The following is a 16037-nucleotide window of genomic DNA, read 5'->3' on the forward strand; positions in this document are numbered from 1 at the left end:
AGTCTCTCAACTTTTAAAAAGTGTTTATTTTGGTTCCTACGGTTAACATTTTGTTAACTCTATAAGGATGAAATCTGTTTAGGATGAAATTGCATTAAGCATGGGTTGAGTAAGATGAAGGTGACGTAAAATGTAACACCAATGCACCAAAATAGTGTATGACCAAAATATTGAACGTAAAATATCTTTTGAGATCTCCTATAGAAAATCGCTTTATCACCTAATTGAAAATTGACACCTTGGATTTTTTTAGTATGACTAACTTATTTAATAGAAGAGTTATCCAAAAATAAGTCATCTTACCATTCTCGAGTTAATAGAATCTTGATAGTAAGGACTAGGGTTGGCAAAAATCTCGCGGGATCAATCCCCGCCCCGAATTCCCGATTTGATCGTGGATGGGGTCAAGCCAGGAATTCTAACCGGGTCCCCGATCGAGGACGGGGCGGGGACGGGAGGATATCCCCGCCCATCTCCATCCCCGACTTTTTAATATATATTAATTACAAATATATATATAAATTTTAAAAAAATTAAAGGATTGATCATCGCAGGAACCGTTTCCCCGATAGGTGAGTACTTTATGAGAGGTGAGGGCTTAAAATAGACGTTTTTTAAAATTTATAGACAAAAATAGAACCAGAGTACTCATCCATGTAGGCTGTAGCTGGTGAACGGCGGTTCACTCGATTTCGTAGTGTGGATACGGAGCAATAGAAGAAGAAGACGACGAAGAAGGGTTCTTTGCAGCATGAGCCTTTACATGCCCTTATTTAAGTACAGCACCACATTGAGAACGCTCACACAACTCCATGCCCACCTCGTCGTCACCGCCCTTCACAATGACCCACTTCCTTCTACAAAGCTCATTGAATCATATTCCCAAATGGGCGACCTTCAATCTTCAACATCCGTCTTCCGCACCTTCCACTCTCCCGATTCCTTCATGTGGGGTGTGCTTCTTAAATCCCATGTCTGGAGCGGCTTCTATCAGGAAGCCATTTCTCTGTATCACCAAATGTTGTCCCAACAAATTTACTTCAATTCCTACACATTCCCCTCCGTTTTGAGAGCTTGTTCTGGGTTTGGCGATCTGGGTGTTGGCCAAAAGGTTCATGCAAGGATTCTTAAATCTGGGTTTGATATGGATCCTGTTGTGGACACCGCGTTGCTGAGTATGTACGGCGAGTTGGGTTACTTAGATAGTGCTCGGAAGGTGTTTGATGAAATGCCCCTGAGAGATGTGGTCTCCTGGAGTTCCATTATTTCGAGTAATGTTGAGAATGGAGAGATAAATGAAGGTTTGGATACTTTTCGTTGTATGGTTTCTGAAGGTGTGGCACCGGATTCTGTTTTAGTACTCACGGTGGCTGAGGCTTGTGGTGAATTGGGGGTTTTGAGGCTGGCGAAGTCTGTTCACGGCTATATCTTGAGAAGGGGAATTGAAAATGGTAGGTTTTTGGACAGTTCGTTGATTTTTATGTATGCTAAATGTGGTAGCTTACGTAGTGCGGTTATCATCTTTGAGAATGTTACTCACCATAGCACTTCTACTTGGACTGCAATGATCTCCAGCTATAACCAAGGTGGTTATTTCAGGGAAGCGTTAGCTTTGTTTGTTTCAATGCAAAAGACTGAAGTTGAACCAAATTCTGTTACTATGATGGTTATTCTACGTTCTTGTATTAATTTGGGTCTTCTGAGAGAAGGGAAATCTGTTCATTGTGTTGTCATAAAGAACGACTTAGACACTAAGCTTGATTGTCTAGGACCAACTTTACTCGAACTATATGCCGGGACTGTGAAACATGATCTCTGTGAAAAGATACTTGATGAAATTGGAGGGAAAGAGATTGCAGTTTGGAAGACACTCATTTCAGTTTATGCTCAGAAGGGGTTTTTGAAGGAGACAATCGATCTCTTTGTGAGGATGCAGAAACAAGGGTTTATGCCTGACTCATTCACCTTGGCAAGTTCACTTTCTGCTTCTGGAAATGAAGGCAACTTTCAGCTGGGATTGCAAATACACGGTCATGTTATCAAGAGAACTTTCATGGATGAATATGTTCTGAATTCGCTAATCGACATGTATTCAAAATGTGGCTTTGTAGATTTGGCATACATGATATTTGATCAGATGGAACCAAAAGGTGTGGTGACATGGAATTCTATGATCTGTGGATTATCTCAGAATGGTTACTCTGCTAAAGCAATCAGTTTATTTGATCTGATGTATTTGACCTGTCTTGAGATTGGGAAAGTTGCCTTCGTTAGTGTGATTCAAGCCTGCTCCCATTTGGGTTATCTAGTGAAAGGGAAATGGATCCACCACAAGCTTATTACCTTTGGTATTAGAAAAGATCTTTATATTGAAACAGCTTTAGTTGACATGTATGCAAAGTGTGGAGACCTCCAGACAGCACGGCGAGTTTTCGACAATATGTCCGAGAGGAGTCTAGTGTCATGGACTTCCCTTCTTTCCAGCTATGGGGTGCATGGCCAGATTAGTGAGGTTATCTTCCTCTTTTCAAAAATGCTTGAATCAGGAATAAAACCTAATGATGTTACTGTCATGAATGTTCTTTCAGCATGTAGTCATGCTGGTTGTGTACAAGAAGGGATGCTCTTCTTCAGCTCCATGAGGGATTTCGGAATTGAGCCCAAAAGAGAACACTTTGCTTGCATAGTCGATCTTCTTAGTCGTGCAGGTGACCTCGATGGAGCATATGAAATAATCAAATCAATGCCATTTCTAGCAGGTGCAAGCATGTGGGGTGCTCTGCTAAATGGCTGCCGAATCCACCAAAGAGTGGACATAGCTAAGAACATCCAGAGAGAACTACGGAAGATTCAGACAGATGATGCTGGATATTATACATTGTTATCGAATATATACGCCGAAGGGGGAGAATGGAATGAGTTCGGGAAAGTTAGGTCACTGATGAAGGGTACAGGCCTGAAAAAGGTTCCTGCATATAGTGTTAGTTGAGTTTGGTAAGAAAGCTTACAGATTTGGAGCTGGAGATGCCTCTCTCTCTCAAATAAAAGACACATACTGGACTTTGGATAATGTTCAGAGATTTTCTAAGGAAGAGGTTAATAATGTACAACCACACCGTTCATTGTATGATACAAGTTCTTATTCGAAATACAACGATTCGACATCTTATTATATAATTGTTTAAATCCAATTTTAATTCTTGAATTTTGAATTTTGTTCTATGTTGGTCCCTAAACTCTTACAAATGTTCATTTTAGTTCTTAAACTTTGAAAACATGTTTATTTTAGTCCCTACCATTAAATTATGTTAACTCTTCAACAGAAATGTGAGAAAACTTGTATTTTTTAATGACTAAGCTCTAGATATATTGAGCAAGATGAAAGTAAAGTAAAATGCCAACAACCAACACATCAAAACACTGAAACGACCAAAATTTTAAACTAAAAATGTCTTTTGAATCCTCTCGTTTTGCCATTGAAACTCTAGATTTTTTAACATAACTAACTTATTTGATCGCTTAGTCATCCAAAAAAATACAAGTTAGCTCGTCATTTTGTTAAAAAGTTAATAAAATCTTAATACAGCGGGGACCAAAATAAACATCTTTTAAAAGTTCAAAAACTAAGCAAACACTTTTTAAAGTTTAGGAACGAAAATAAAACAATATTCAAAATTCAAGGACTAAAACAGATTTTTTAAAAGTTTAGGAAATAAAATAGAACATTATTCAAAATTCAGGATTTAAACCTTATATAATTTAGCATTTTCACATTGTACATTTTGCTATGAAAGATCAGTTGATTAAAATAGGAAGGAAATGAAAAGGGTATGGAATGAAATAAGAACAATTTGAAACGGTAGAAAACTTCTCTAATCATCAAACCGATCCTGAGAGTTTTGTTGAACAGGTTAAAGCATGAGTTACCACACTGTGATTCCTGTTGACTTGAGAAAAACCGACCACTCCACGCCTTAAAAAGTGATGTAATAAGTTATAATGGAAACTCTTAAATCAATCTCAAAAGAGTAGCAAACCTTGAGAGTCAACGGAATAATGGCATTCCAGGTCTTACAAATGAGAAGTTTGATTTCAATTGCAATGCAGGAGAAGAAAGCAAGCTGCTGAGCATCCAAGTCGACCTTCAACTTATTTCAAATTGTTCTTTCGTATAGAAATGGTAGATGAGTTTATCATATTTCTACTGATTATCTGAGGTATTCAGTCCGGAAGACCATCAACATCTTCGCCCAAAGAACAAAATAATTATGAGACAGAAATTCGCCCTTTTTGCAGTTTGCAGCAACTCGAGCATATTTCGTACTAGATAGGAGATTGAGAGGTGGAATGAATTGAAGTGCTGCTTCTCAGTATCCTGTTACCTGTCTTTAAAGATCAAGACTGAGCTTCTATCTCTTTTCATCAAAACCCGACAAATATGCTAGAACCTTGATTGTGTAAACATGTCAAAGAATTGACTGTATATCTTGAATATGATATAAAACAATCAACCAGCCCTTGATTCATAAGTATAGAGAAAAGAGATGAATAATAATGTTTGAAATCTCAAAAAACCAAAGCAACAATTTCTGTACTTTCACATTCCAAAACTATATATCTAATATTTTTCTAAAACTAAAGTAAAAAGAAACCCAGTAAGGTGTGGAAGAATATAACACCAGTAGATCCATCAGTGTAATCTAAGCGAGAGATATACATTGGTTAAGCTATCCACTTTTAATCTTTATGCTATATCTGTTGGAGAAATAACGTACCGCCATTGTCTTATGATATGGTATAGAGTTGGCAAATAGATAAACATGTGCAGCCAAGGATTTAAGCTGAAAAATGTACAATGGGAAATTTGACAGTCCATTCAAGAAATTGATGACTCTCAAAACCATCTCTAAACTAAAGCAATAGCTGCAAGATTACCGGCCGGGACTCTTTGTCGGCGGGGCCGTCTAGTTGTCTTCCCCCACCCTGTCAAGCTCCTTTTGTCAAGTCCCATCTCAGTGTTACTAGGCTGAGGCAGCAGTGGAAGATTCTCAGTTGGCTGTGGGGAGGGGCTGATCACTGATCGCCGCCGTCCCTTGCCAGAGGCAACGTTTCTCGACGAGTTCCTCTTGGCCAAGCCTGAAGTCCACACATGACCCATTGCCCTCATAAGCCCTCCAAATGTATTAAGATCTTCTGTAACTTCTTGTCTTGATAGAGAAGCAAGGCCAGGAAGAATGTCCCTTTGGAAGTCCCTCCGTTGCCTGCCTCTCCTAGCCTGGCCTCTTCGAGGACGATTTTGCAGCAAATTAATTGCTTTTTCTTCCATTGTTGTATGTCCTGGAACCAAGGACTTCGGCATATATTCTTCTGCTTTGGTTTCTATCAGTCCCAATGTCATGGACTCAAAGGTGTCCATCCCTTCTAATGAAGACTCCAATTCATTACTTGGTTTGGCTCTCAATGCTGCTAGAGACTCACTTTCATAACCATCTGAGCATAAGAAAGCCATCTCCACCAACAAATTAAGCAGATTGTCCGTACAATCTTGTGCTGCACTGCAAGTTGCATCCTCCAAGGAGATGTGACAAATAGACGAGGAAATGGAAACCATTGCCTCCGCTGCTAACTCCATGAGTTCATCTTCTTGGTTTATGTCTTTGCAGTGTGGTTTTGAAGATAATTCATGCATCGTTTCTATAATTTCTTCAGCAGGAACAATATCTTCGGTCACAGAAGTTGCAGGGGCTTCCAAATCTATCTCTCCCCACATTCTGACGGTCGATTTAGGAGTCGGTCTAAAAGATTCTTCATCATCACTTAGACTCAAGTTCAAATCGATGAGTCCAAAACTGCAAGCTTTTGCTTCATTCAGTTTCTCTGAGTGGAGATTGTCTGATTCAGAAACCAAAGGATCACAAGGCAAATTGATATCAAGTACTCGACATTCCCTGCTTTCTTTAGTTTCACACGGGACCAAGGGTCGAACAAGAGAAGACATTTCTTTCTTGGGATCCTGTAATTCTTCACAAGTTGATATTTTAAGAAGTTTTTGACTCTTAGAAGAACTGTCTGATTCAAACTCTTTGTTGAAAATGTCATTACGAGTTGAATGAGAATTTTTATCAGGCAAAGAACTTATTGAAGATCTAACATAAATAAATTCCTCGGCACTTGAGAATCTCTCTGAATTGGTAGTTTCAGTGTTTCCACCAGTTGTACTTCTGAGCCAAGGTAACAATTTACAATTTTCCCCAACCGCCGGTTCTGCTTGACCAGTTGAATTATTTGAAAACACCATGTTAAAATTTCTCTCTTTTGGACCTTTCATGTCAATATGATTTGAATCCTTGAGGAGTTTCAATGACATGGAAGGACTTAAGTCTTTGGGAGCTTGACTGTTACCCTTACCCTGTATCTGATAGATGTGAGTGCCAGAAGAGGGGTGGCCTACTTCTTCCTTGTACTCAGATGAAGATCCAAGAAAAGCCCTGTTAAAGTAAGACAACTCGCTATTGGAACCTTTATTGAGTTGGGAATCATTACTAAGAAGCCACCTTTCTCCAGAACTCTCCATACCATGAAACGGGGAATGAAAATTCTTGTTCATGGTAGCTACTGAATTCATACATTGCTGAGCTTGTGCGGTTGTTAACTTCTGAAAGTTAGTACTTGCACTTTCCCAAGATGAATTGGAGTTAGACCAGGACTTGCTAAGATCAGGAGCAGCTGGATGTAGGGTGGATGTATGAGAAGGGACGAAGGAGCATAGTGGTTCGCCCTTAATCTCAGGACTTCTTTTCGTAAACTGCAAACCAAAGACCTGCCCCTCCCTCGACTGTTCTGCCCTACCTTTATCTGTCGAACGAGAAGGTGGAGCTTCATGAATTTCATTGAAGAAACTTTCCATAGGCTCAGAAGAAACAGGCCATACTTTAGTTTGAAGTCCATGAGAAAATGAATTCTTGGAGTTGTAACTATGCCCTGGTGATAAGATAGAACAATGTTAGCATACATTTTATAAAATGTTAAATAAATCAAATGTGAACAAGAAACATACAAGAAAAGCCACCTGATTCAAGAAAATGGGGTAAAATTCCTCCTCTACTGGTGTTTTTATCGAAATTGAGATTGTTTCCTGTCATATTATCACTTCCATTATCAGTATTGAGAGAATCTTTCCTCTGCAAATTTATAGGACAGGACTTTGGCCCTGAAGATGGATAGGGACATTGAGTCTCCCCATGACAAGAAGCAGAACTTAGAGGATCAACATAAGTTGAAGCATTGGTTTCTACAAGTTGAATGGGCTCATTTAAGTCAGTTAAACAACTTGTGTTTTTTTCTAAACATGCGCCCAATTTACGAGCATTTTGCAGGCAACCAGTTTGCTCGATATCATCAGCATATAACTTGACATCTCTCTCAAGGTCAATCTTTTGGTCGGTGATGTGATTGTGACTTAATGTGTCAGCCACATTTCCATCATGAAATTGTTCCCCATCTTCGCTATCAATGTATTCATCAGCAGGAAGCTGAAGGTCCAACATTTTTCTCCTGAACTTTGTCGGTCTGGACTCAAGAACCTGCAAGTCCTTCACAGTACTTTCACTTTGTGGTGGAAAGAAATAAGGCATCTGGCTATTGCCTTTTATAGAATTCAAAGAAGAATGACCTTCTTCAACACCTGAAATAGAAAACCTGGCAGTAGACGAATTTGCCTTAGGAAAACATGGCAGATTACGTCTCGAAGCATCTTCAGAAGTAACTTGAGATGTCAAGGCGCTCGACGAGAGTAATGAATCTACATGTAAACGGTTTCTGCTGAGTTCTGTGGATTTGATTTTATCCATTAGATCTCTTTGTCTTCTGTACAGTCGGTGAAGTTCGAACACCTGCAGTTTCGACAGAAGAAATAGTATCCGGGTTAGAGCTAGACCGCCGATAAAAGATTTCATGAAAACTAAACTTGGGCATATTATAAATACAAATGAAAGATTTCTAGGAAGAGTTGAAGAACCAAATTGCAATGTTGAAGATAGAAAAAGAAATGTACCTGATTTTTAAAAATGGCCTCATGTTCAAGCATTTTTTGCTTCACCACATCCTTATCATCACCTAGATATCCATTTGCACTAGCCCTTGGCAAGACAACCTTGTGATATTGAGCATTTGTGAAGGATCTTTCACCATAATATAGGTGCCAGCTATGACTGTTAGAATCATTGTTAAGTTCCCTCATTGGGTAAAATCCTGGCAAGGAACTTTTGCATTGCACTTTAGTCCCCATTCCTGAAAATCATAGAAATTTGACATATTAGATTTAAAAGCATTGAACATCCATTTCTTCTTCTAGATACATACTAGGGAATCCCATCGAAGATCAGTCAATAGTCTAATACAAAGTCAATTAGGCACAGAACTACAATGGAACTGATCACTGATGTTACGTAAACTTAGGCTTATGAAACGCCATTTCACCCCCAAATCAACAATCATTGGCCTTCAAAGAAACACTCAAAAGTGATTTATTAGAAACAGATTTCGATCATAATTCGCACCATGAGCTCAAGAAAGTAACAATATCGGCACTGTCAGCTCAAAAAATGGAAATTCAAATGAAAGGGAACCTGTCATGAACATTAGACGATGAACTCCTAAGAACCCCCCTTGAACTGATCAAAAGTTAAAAAGGAAAGGACAATTCGATTCACCAGAAAATGGAGAAAAGCAAACCAATCAGCTTAAGCTACCGATGGGATGGATGTTTGAAAATGGGAGCTGAAGAACAGGAATTCTGAGAGTCCCACAAAGTCCCCACAAGGAGAGTTTTGTGTTTTCACAAGACTACTCTCAGTAAGAGACAAACATACAAGTCTACAAAAGTCAATTCAACAAAACAAACAAGATATTAACCAAAAAATACCAATCAAAATTTCCATACTCAACATCACAACCCAAGAATTCAGTGCAAAAGCAAATGCATGATGAAACCCTCAAGCTAATTATGAAACGCCACAAGCACTCAACAGTTATCAGAGCTAAAGCACAGAATCAGAACCAAGCAAGCAATCAAACGATCAAACCAAAAGAACCCATCAACCGAAAACCACCAGATAAAAGAAGAAAAACAAATTACCTCAATCGAACATCGCACAATCAAAACACTGGATTCAACAACTAACGAGAAACCCCAGAAAAGGGAAAGTTCAGAATCCCATCAACCCCCCAGCCATCAAAGAGAAAGGGGAATGATAAAAAACAACAACAAGGACAAGAAGAAGAAGATGGGTATATTGGAATTGCAAGGCCATGAAAAGAAAAGGGGGGGGTTTAGATCGTCATGGGGTTGAAGAAAAAAAGCAGAGAAATGGATCTGATGGGCCAGTCTCGCTCTCTCTTGGAAATGAAACAACAAAGTTTTTAGAGAGAAAAGAGATGAAAAGATAGAGAGAACCCTCTTTTAGAGAGAGATCCTAGATAAGAAATCTCCATACAATACAACAAACAAGCAAGCTTATAAGGAAGTGACCCTGAAATTTGTCAACATCCGGTCTCACTTTATTCTCTCTCTCTGTTTTCTTTTTGAGTAATTCATTCATTTTTCTGCTTTACAAAAGATTTGAACTCTCATTTCTTTCATCTGGGTTTTAGGGGAAATCAAAGAGGAAAAAGGGAGAGAAATTAAATGGGGGGAGGGGTTTCTTTTCTTTTCTTTTCTTTTCTAGATTCTCTCGTATCGTTGCTTTAAGCACAGATAATTAAGACAAAAAATCTCATGATCATCTTCCTTGAATTACAGTTGTTGAAGAATAATACAATCTAATCTAATCTAATCTTAACCTTGATAGCCTGTTGCAAACTAATCAAAATTCTTAAAGGAAAAAAAAAAAAGCAAAAAAGTTGTTATTTTTTGTGGATTTTTTCAAGTTGTTAATTGGCATATTTGGTGTGGGTCCATCGTTGTGTACTACGGAAAGAATGAGGATTAAGAAAAAGAAAGAAAAATGGGGTTGTGGGTAATTCAAAATTACAAAAATCGGAGTGAAATTCTTTTTTTTATTATTTTTTAATTTAATTTTGGGGATTGGTTGATCCTTGTGTCAGCCATGGCAGTGAAACTCCATTGGTGACTCTGTCCACTTCCCTTTGCACCACCTTTGATGCTGTCCTATCTTATTTTCACCGAATTTCTTTTTTTCTTTTTATTGTTCTTTTTATTTTTTATTTTTTTCCGAATATCAATTTATTTCCTACCATTTAAGTGTTGTATCAATTTAAATTATAAATTATCAATTTTCTCAATTTAAATTATGAATTTTTATTAGTATATCAATTTAAATTTTCGATTATATTTTATTTAGATAAACATCGTGTAAGACTTATAATTTTATCAATTAAATTTCTAGACTTATATAAGTGAAACAATTTAGACTCCCAATTAAGACTTTCAAATATAATTCTAGTAAAAATTCTAATTCACTCGTAATGAATTAGAAATATAGTTGAAAAAATTAAATCTCTAGTGTGATAATTTTTAAACTAAATTTGAATGATAGTGTAAATTGATACAATTTAGAGGTATAAATTGTTATTCTTATCATCATCATCAATATTATTATTATTATTATTATTATTATTATTATTATTATTATTATTATTATTATTATTATATGTAGGGGGACCGCTACTATTTTAAATTTTACCTGAATTTCAGAAGATGTTGAATTTCTTTTCCAAAGTAAAGTGAAGTACAAACATCTTTGATCTTGCCATACAAATATTTGGAGTTGATTTTTTCATTTTTATCTCATTTCAATTAAAATTTTAGCATAACACTTCACTTACTAAATTTCTTTAAATGTAGTCATAAATTCTTTTAAAATGGTTTTCAGTGAGTGTAAATTTTGTGTTAAAATTTTAAAAATATAGATTAAAAATGTCAACTTTTAAAAGTATAAGTATCAAAGTTAACATTTCAAAAGTCTAACTTTCTTTACGTCGCAATAGAAATATTATGCAATTGATTACTGATAATTTATATTAAAGGGGATAGATTTCAATCCTCATTCACTTTTAGACAAAGAATACTTGAATCTCCATTGTTCTTTTGTAATTGAAAAATAAAACTAAGAAAATGAGGTAGATTAATTATGTTTAACACGTTAATTTGAGTATAATTCATTGGATAAGATATTATCATTATCATCTCAAAATCCGATTAATTAATACTCCACTGTATTTATCTGTTTGTTTTGAGTCACCACTCTAATATTGTGGAACTAAAGAAGTAAAAAGGCAAGTTAAATTATGTCCACATAAAAAATCTTTCAAAAAAGAAAATTATTAAATAAGTACGTAGTCAATGTTTTGCGTAGATGGCTAAGAAGTTAATGATAAAATGAAAATTCCAACTTTGAGTGGGGAAAAGGAGGAAAAAAGGAAAAGGTAAGGGAGATAGCATTAAATATTAATCAATAAATAATTAAAAATATCGTGACGAGTTGAAATTTCACAAATAACACTACATTTTTCTTTTGTGAATTACCGTAATGGGAATTCAGTAATTTTTCTAAATATGCTAGATTTTTTATTTTTTATTTTTTATAAGGTAAACTTTACTCGATGATATTGGTATATACTCTGTTTTTAGAAGTTTAAGGTTCAATCTCTAGATTCAACACCCATCCCACAATTATTAGACTAAAAAAATTTTACTTCTCTTAAAATTTGTATAAATTCTTTTTTCTTTCTTCATTGTAACTAGTGGGATAAAGTTACAACTATTTGAGTCAATTGATATAAAACATTATTTCATTAGTTAAAATCAACTTTGTTATTCCTTGTACTTAAAACTATAAATTGTCCGTGGTTTGTTAAGAATGAATGTGGGTAGGTTTAAAACTTTTAAAATAGTAAAAAAAAAAAAAAAAAGAAGACAAAATCAGTCCCTAAGTATGAAGAACTTTACTTTTTCACTAATTACTCAATTCAGTCTCTTAAGAGATAAAGTTATATTTTGAATCTTAAGGACTAAATTGAATTCAAATTCAAAACTTAAAAACTAATGTCATGTTTACCCGAGGAGAACGGTAATAAATCAATGGTACTCCAAAAAGTTGGTCCATTTGATTACATTTGGTGTTGTTAACTTGCGTTTTGTACTCATATTAACATGGAACCCACTTTTAAATTTGTAATTAAAAACAATAAATGTTACTGTTACCATTTGACCCTAAAAGGTAATGGTAACAATAAATGTGACAATTTCATAATTTTAAAAAACGTGATAAAAACAATTCAATTATGTTTGTAGTTTAGACTTATTACGATTGATACATCAAATGAATATCATTATGATTACACCAATCTTCATAATGGATGGGTAAATGTAGCCTACAAGTGTAACATTTTAAATCTTAAAGACTAAATTGAAATCAAACATAAAACTTAGACCATGCTTGGTAACCTTTTATTTTTTATTTTTTTGTCTTTAAAAATTAAGTTTATGGACACTACCTATACCTCCAAACGTCTTCTTTTGTTATCAAAAAACCAAGTCAAATGTTGAAAACTTCAAAAAGTTTTTTTTTTAAATTTGTTTAAGAATTCAATCATTGTACTTAAAAAAAAATGCAAATCATTGTAAAAAAATATGGAGAAATAGACTTAATTTTCAAAAAAAAAAAAAAAAAATCAAATAGTTAACAAATGAGACCTAATATTTTTAAATTTTAAATTTTGGTTTGATTTTTTAAATAATTGATAAAAATTTATCGATAAAAATAGTATCTATAGATATAATATTAAAAAATAAAGTAATTACCAAAGACACTTTCACAATTAAAATTATAACATGAACTAAATAAAACTAATCTTTAAAAGAAAAATATGAGAACTAATATATATATATATATATTTTAAAAAATGAGTGGCATGGCATATCGAGAAGTACAAAGCGTCGGAGAATCATAATAATTAAGGCAGATTTAATTGAACATTTTTATAAAAAGAAAAGAAAAAAAATAAAAATTAATTTAGTTGTTATGGAGGTTAGTGTTAGGAGCAGAAAGTGGGACCAGCTTTTTGCATAGTCACTCTCATGGAAAATGAGTGACGATTTCCAAACCCCAAGATTTTCTTAAAACATCATCCCTTATGGGCCCCACCTTTTTGGTACCACATCAGATGCTATTTCACTCCACCTCAATTTTCCTTAACTCTCTCTATATATAATGGACTTTATACGCTTCAACACAATCGAATCTATTATCCGATCCAAAGTGAAATAATATATCTCTACATCCTATATCATCTCAGTATTTTGAGGTTCATTATCTTATCTTTAAAATGTATTTCATATCTCACCATCATTTTCCTTATCATATATCAGTGTTTGAACTCTCCAGACATCAAAACTTCACACATCCTATATCATCTCAAGGCCTTAAATAGTCCCTTAAATTTTTATTATAAATTTCTTTTTTGTCTTTTTTTTTCCAAATAGTTTACAACTATTTTAGTCAAACGATGTAAAAATTTATTGAAACTATAAATTTCACATATACCATGTGTTATGGATTAGCTTCTATGAATGATGTGGAGTCTAAAGAATAAATTAATACTAATTTAATAAATTATTTGATGACGTGTCAAATAATGAATGAGAGTAGTATATACAATACTGGCCTAAAAAATAGGAATTTTGTTGATTATATTACAAGTTTAGTTTCTAATATTTCAGTTGTATCTATTTGGTCTATAAATTTTTAAAAGCATTGATAAATCGATAGACCATCAATTTTGTATCTAACAAATTCCTAAACCTTCAAATTTGTATTTAATAGGCTCTTCATACATTCAATTTTTTATATAGAAAATATAAATATAATTGATGGTGTTAGAAGTAAAACTAAACTTTATGCCTAATGAAAGTCTAACTTTTTCAATTTATATTCAATATATATATGATTTTTTAATAGAAAAAATATGTCGAATAGGTCAAAGACCTATTAGATACAAAATTAAAAATTTTAAGTCATATTTGATAATAATTTTTTTTAATTTTTGAAATTTATAATTGTTCTCCCTCAATTTTTAAAGGTGGTTTTTACATTTCTTAAAAAGCATTTCAACATTACATTAAAAAGCATTTCAACATTTAGGTGTTATTCCAAGAACAAGAACAAGTTTTTGGAAACTACTATTTTTAGTTTTCAAAAATTCGTTTGGTTTTTGAAAATATTAGTAGGAAGTGATTAACGAAACATGAAAGCCTATGAGTAAAACTAGTGTTTATAAGCTTTATTTAAAAAAAAAAAAGAAGAAGAAGAAAAAGAAATTGTTATCAAATGAGACCTTAAAGATCTATTGGATACAAAAATGAAAATTTAAAGATCTATTAAACATTTTTTAAGGGAGTGTTTGGGGCAAGAAAAGTAATAAACTTCATGGCATTATGAAGTCCACAGAGTTGTAAATTCCTCGGGTCCACTGTATAAAGAGTTAATAAGATATAAATTGATGTTGTTTAGTTGTGAGATCCACAAACTCTTTAAGTCAAACAAGTAGTCAACTCCTTTCCCAATTAACAAACCAATTGAATACAAAGTTGAAAATTTAAGAACTAAATAAATACAGACCTAAAGATTAGATTTTATGACTAAAATTATAATTTACCCCTTTTTATTTTAATCAATGCAATTAACAGCAACTATATCCCCCAATAAATTTATAATTTCAGATTATTGGAATTGAAACCATGAGCCAATTTAGAAACTCTAAATTTTCATGGTCAAATTGATCCCACTCATTTCATTCAACAACCTTTTTATCAATTGCTCTTCTTGTTGACGCTTTCTTAAAGTTGTTAAGATATTAATTATTGACCATCGTATTTTGTCTTCAACTATTTTATAATTTCATTCTTTTCAGAAAAATATAATTTCAAATTTTTCATCTCTAGTTTTACTCATAAAAGTCATTTATTTAACTAACTTCAATTTTTTTAAAGAAAAAAAAATCATACAATTATATTTTGTACTCTATCAAATGTATTCAAAACCCACAAATTGGTCAAAATACTTGGTCAATCATATTGAGATCTTTGTTGATTGATACATCATCTAGATATGTAGAACTTTGAATCTTCTAGGGCTATTTTTTTTTATATGATATACTATTTACTTTATAATTTGTATACCACATACTTTTTTAATTATATAAAACATTGAAAAAAAAACATATATTTGAAGTAATGTGTATTGATTGATTCACAATGACTTTGACATCTATAAATGATCTACATTGTTTAAATTTTAAAAATAAGTTATTAAAAGAGATCAATAATTTAAGCCTCATTTGTTAACCATTCGATTTTTTGTTTTTGTTTTTTTAAATTTAACCTATAAACACTAATTCCACCTCCAAATTTCTTCTTTCATTATCTACTTTTATCAATGCCTTAAAAAACCAAGCTAAAATTTGAAAACTAAAAAAGTAGCCTTTAAGAACATTTCGTTTGTTAAATTTGACTAAGAATTCAACCATTGTACTTAAGAAAGATACAAATCATCGTAAGAAATTAGTAGAAAATATGCTTAATTTTTAAAAACTAAAAACAAAAAATAAAATGATTACTAGACAGAGCCTTATATTTTAAGCATAACCCAATTGATTAAAACATTATATCTCGGTGTTCAAATTCTCACTTCTACCCATCTAAAAAAAAAAATTAAAATTCTATACTTTTCATTACAGATTACCTCAATGCATAACCCATATATTACATAACAATTTTACTCTAGAGAATCCCACATTTATGGACAAACATTACTAGTATGATGTAAATACTTTATGCTTATCAATGAGTTGCAAGATTTTCATGTTTAAGAAAGATTGTAGCCATTCTTCAAATCAATTATTCAAAACAAACTGATTAGCTAAACCCCAACAAAACCTACTTTTAGAAATTTGAAAATCAATCTTAAAAGGTGAAAAAAGGTTAGTCAAAGCAACAGTATTTGATTTCATAGAAGAAG

At 33.4% G+C, this 16037-nt stretch overlaps 2 protein-coding genes across 7 annotated transcripts; one reads left to right on the forward strand and one right to left on the reverse strand.

Annotated features, from left to right (window-relative positions):
* The first annotated feature begins 530 nt into the window (after positions 1-530).
* On the forward strand, positions 531-3215 carry LOC120076786 (putative pentatricopeptide repeat-containing protein At1g69350, mitochondrial). The gene is given in 2 exon segments (XM_039030700.1): positions 531-2983; positions 2985-3215. Coding segments are annotated over 2 exon segments (2433 nt in total). The 5' UTR covers positions 531-751; the 3' UTR covers positions 3186-3215.
* Positions 3216-4039: 824 nt separating this feature from the next.
* On the reverse strand, positions 4040-9742 carry LOC120076785. 6 transcript variants are annotated; one of them, XR_005481642.1, is made up of 6 exons: positions 9137-9741; positions 8054-8289; positions 7070-7892; positions 4936-6981; positions 4776-4841; positions 4040-4382 (listed from the first exon to the last, which is right to left on the reverse strand). XR_005481642.1 is itself a non-coding variant. In XM_039030696.1 (5 exons), the coding sequence occupies exons 2-5, from the start codon at positions 8285-8287 to the stop codon at positions 4324-4326; spliced, it is 3162 nt and encodes a 1053-aa protein (XP_038886624.1). In that variant the 5' UTR covers positions 8288-8289; positions 9137-9742; the 3' UTR covers positions 4040-4323. The 6 variants fall into 6 exon arrangements, 4 of the variants coding, with proteins under 4 accessions (XP_038886624.1, XP_038886626.1, XP_038886627.1 ...); XM_039030696.1 differs by lacking the exon at positions 4776-4841 and having other exon boundaries at positions 9137-9742; XM_039030698.1 differs by lacking the exon at positions 4776-4841 and having other exon boundaries at positions 4040-4386.
* Between the last annotated feature and the right edge of the window lie 6295 nt (positions 9743-16037).

The sequence above is a fragment of the Benincasa hispida genome, chromosome 4, assembly GCF_009727055.1.
Source record: "Benincasa hispida cultivar B227 chromosome 4, ASM972705v1, whole genome shotgun sequence".
Lineage (NCBI taxonomy): Eukaryota > Viridiplantae > Streptophyta > Magnoliopsida > Cucurbitales > Cucurbitaceae > Benincasa > Benincasa hispida.